Source organism: Antrostomus carolinensis, unplaced genomic scaffold (genome assembly GCF_000700745.2).
Source record: "Antrostomus carolinensis isolate BGI_N321 unplaced genomic scaffold, ASM70074v2 C13200260, whole genome shotgun sequence".
Classification (NCBI taxonomy): domain Eukaryota; kingdom Metazoa; phylum Chordata; class Aves; order Caprimulgiformes; family Caprimulgidae; genus Antrostomus; species Antrostomus carolinensis.
Window position 1 is genome coordinate 1 of NW_010354537.1, and position 1,198 is coordinate 1,198.

At 52.6% G+C, this 1,198-nt stretch overlaps 1 protein-coding gene across 1 annotated transcript; it reads left to right on the forward strand.

The window, feature by feature from the left end:
* Positions 1-6: 6 nt before the first annotated feature.
* On the forward strand, positions 7-1,192 carry LOC104517787 (toll-like receptor 1; the record flags this gene model as incomplete). Its single annotated transcript, XM_010176602.1, has 1 exon — positions 7-1,192. A coding segment is annotated over exon 1 (1,158 nt), but the record flags the coding sequence as incomplete, so codon positions are not given.
* Positions 1,193-1,198: the final 6 nt, after the last annotated feature.

The window sequence follows — 1,198 nt, forward strand, 5'->3', positions numbered from 1 at the left end:
GAATAAATTTGAGAGCCTTCCCAAGGTAAGCTTCATGACCAGCCACATGAAATCACTGAAATATCTGGACATCAGCAGCAACTTGCTGCGTCACGATGCACCTGATGTGCAGTGCTGGTGGGCTGAGTCTCTGACAGAGTTGGACCTGTCCTCAAATCAGTTGACAGATGCCGTGTTTGAGTGCTTGCCGGTCAACATCCAAAAACTCTACCTCCAAAACAATCAGATCACTAGTGTCCCCAAGGGGATGGCTGAGCTGAAATCCTTGAAAGAGCTGAATCTGGCATCGAACAGGCTGGCTGACCTGCCAGGGTGCAGTGGCTTTACGTCCCTGGAGTTCCTGAATATAGAGGCAAATTTGATCCTCGGCCCATCTGCCAACTTCTTCCAGAGCTGCCCAAGGGTCAGGGAGCTACAGGCCGGGCACAACCCATTCAAGTGTTCGTGTGAACTGCAAGACTTTATCCGCCTGGAGAGGCAGTCTGGGGAGAAGCTGTTTGGCTGGCCGGCAGCGTACGTGTGCGAGTACCCGGAAGACTTGCGAGGAACGCAGCTGAAGGACTTCCACCTGACTGAGCTGGCTTGCAATACCACGCTCTTGCTTGTGACAGCTCTGCTGCTGACGCTGGTGCTGGTGGCTGTCGTGGCCTTTCTGTGCATCTTCCTGGATGTGCCGTGGTACGTGCGGATGACGTGGCAGTGGACGCAGGTGAAGCGGAGAGCTTGGCACAGCTACCCCGAAGAGCAGGAGACCGTTCTGCAGTTCCATGCGTTCATTTCCTACAGTGAGCGTGATTCCTTGTGGGTGAAGAACGAGCTGATCCCAAACCTGGAGAAGGGGGAAGGCTGTGTGCAGCTGTGCCAGCATGAGAGAAACTTTATCCCCGGCAAGAGCATTGTGGAGAACATCATTAACTGCATTGAGAAGAGCTACAAGTCGATCTTTGTGTTGTCTCCCAACTTTGTGCAGAGTGAGTGGTGTCACTATGAGCTGTACTTTGCCCATCACAAATTATTCAGTGAGAATTCCAACAGCTTAATCCTCATTTTACTGGAGCCGATCCCTCCGTATATCATCCCAGCCAGGTACCACAAGCTGAAGGCTCTCATGGCAAAGCGAACCTACCTGGAGTGGCCAAAGGAGAGGAGCAAGCGTCCCCTTTTCTGGGCTAACCTGAGGGCAGCTATTAGCATTAAC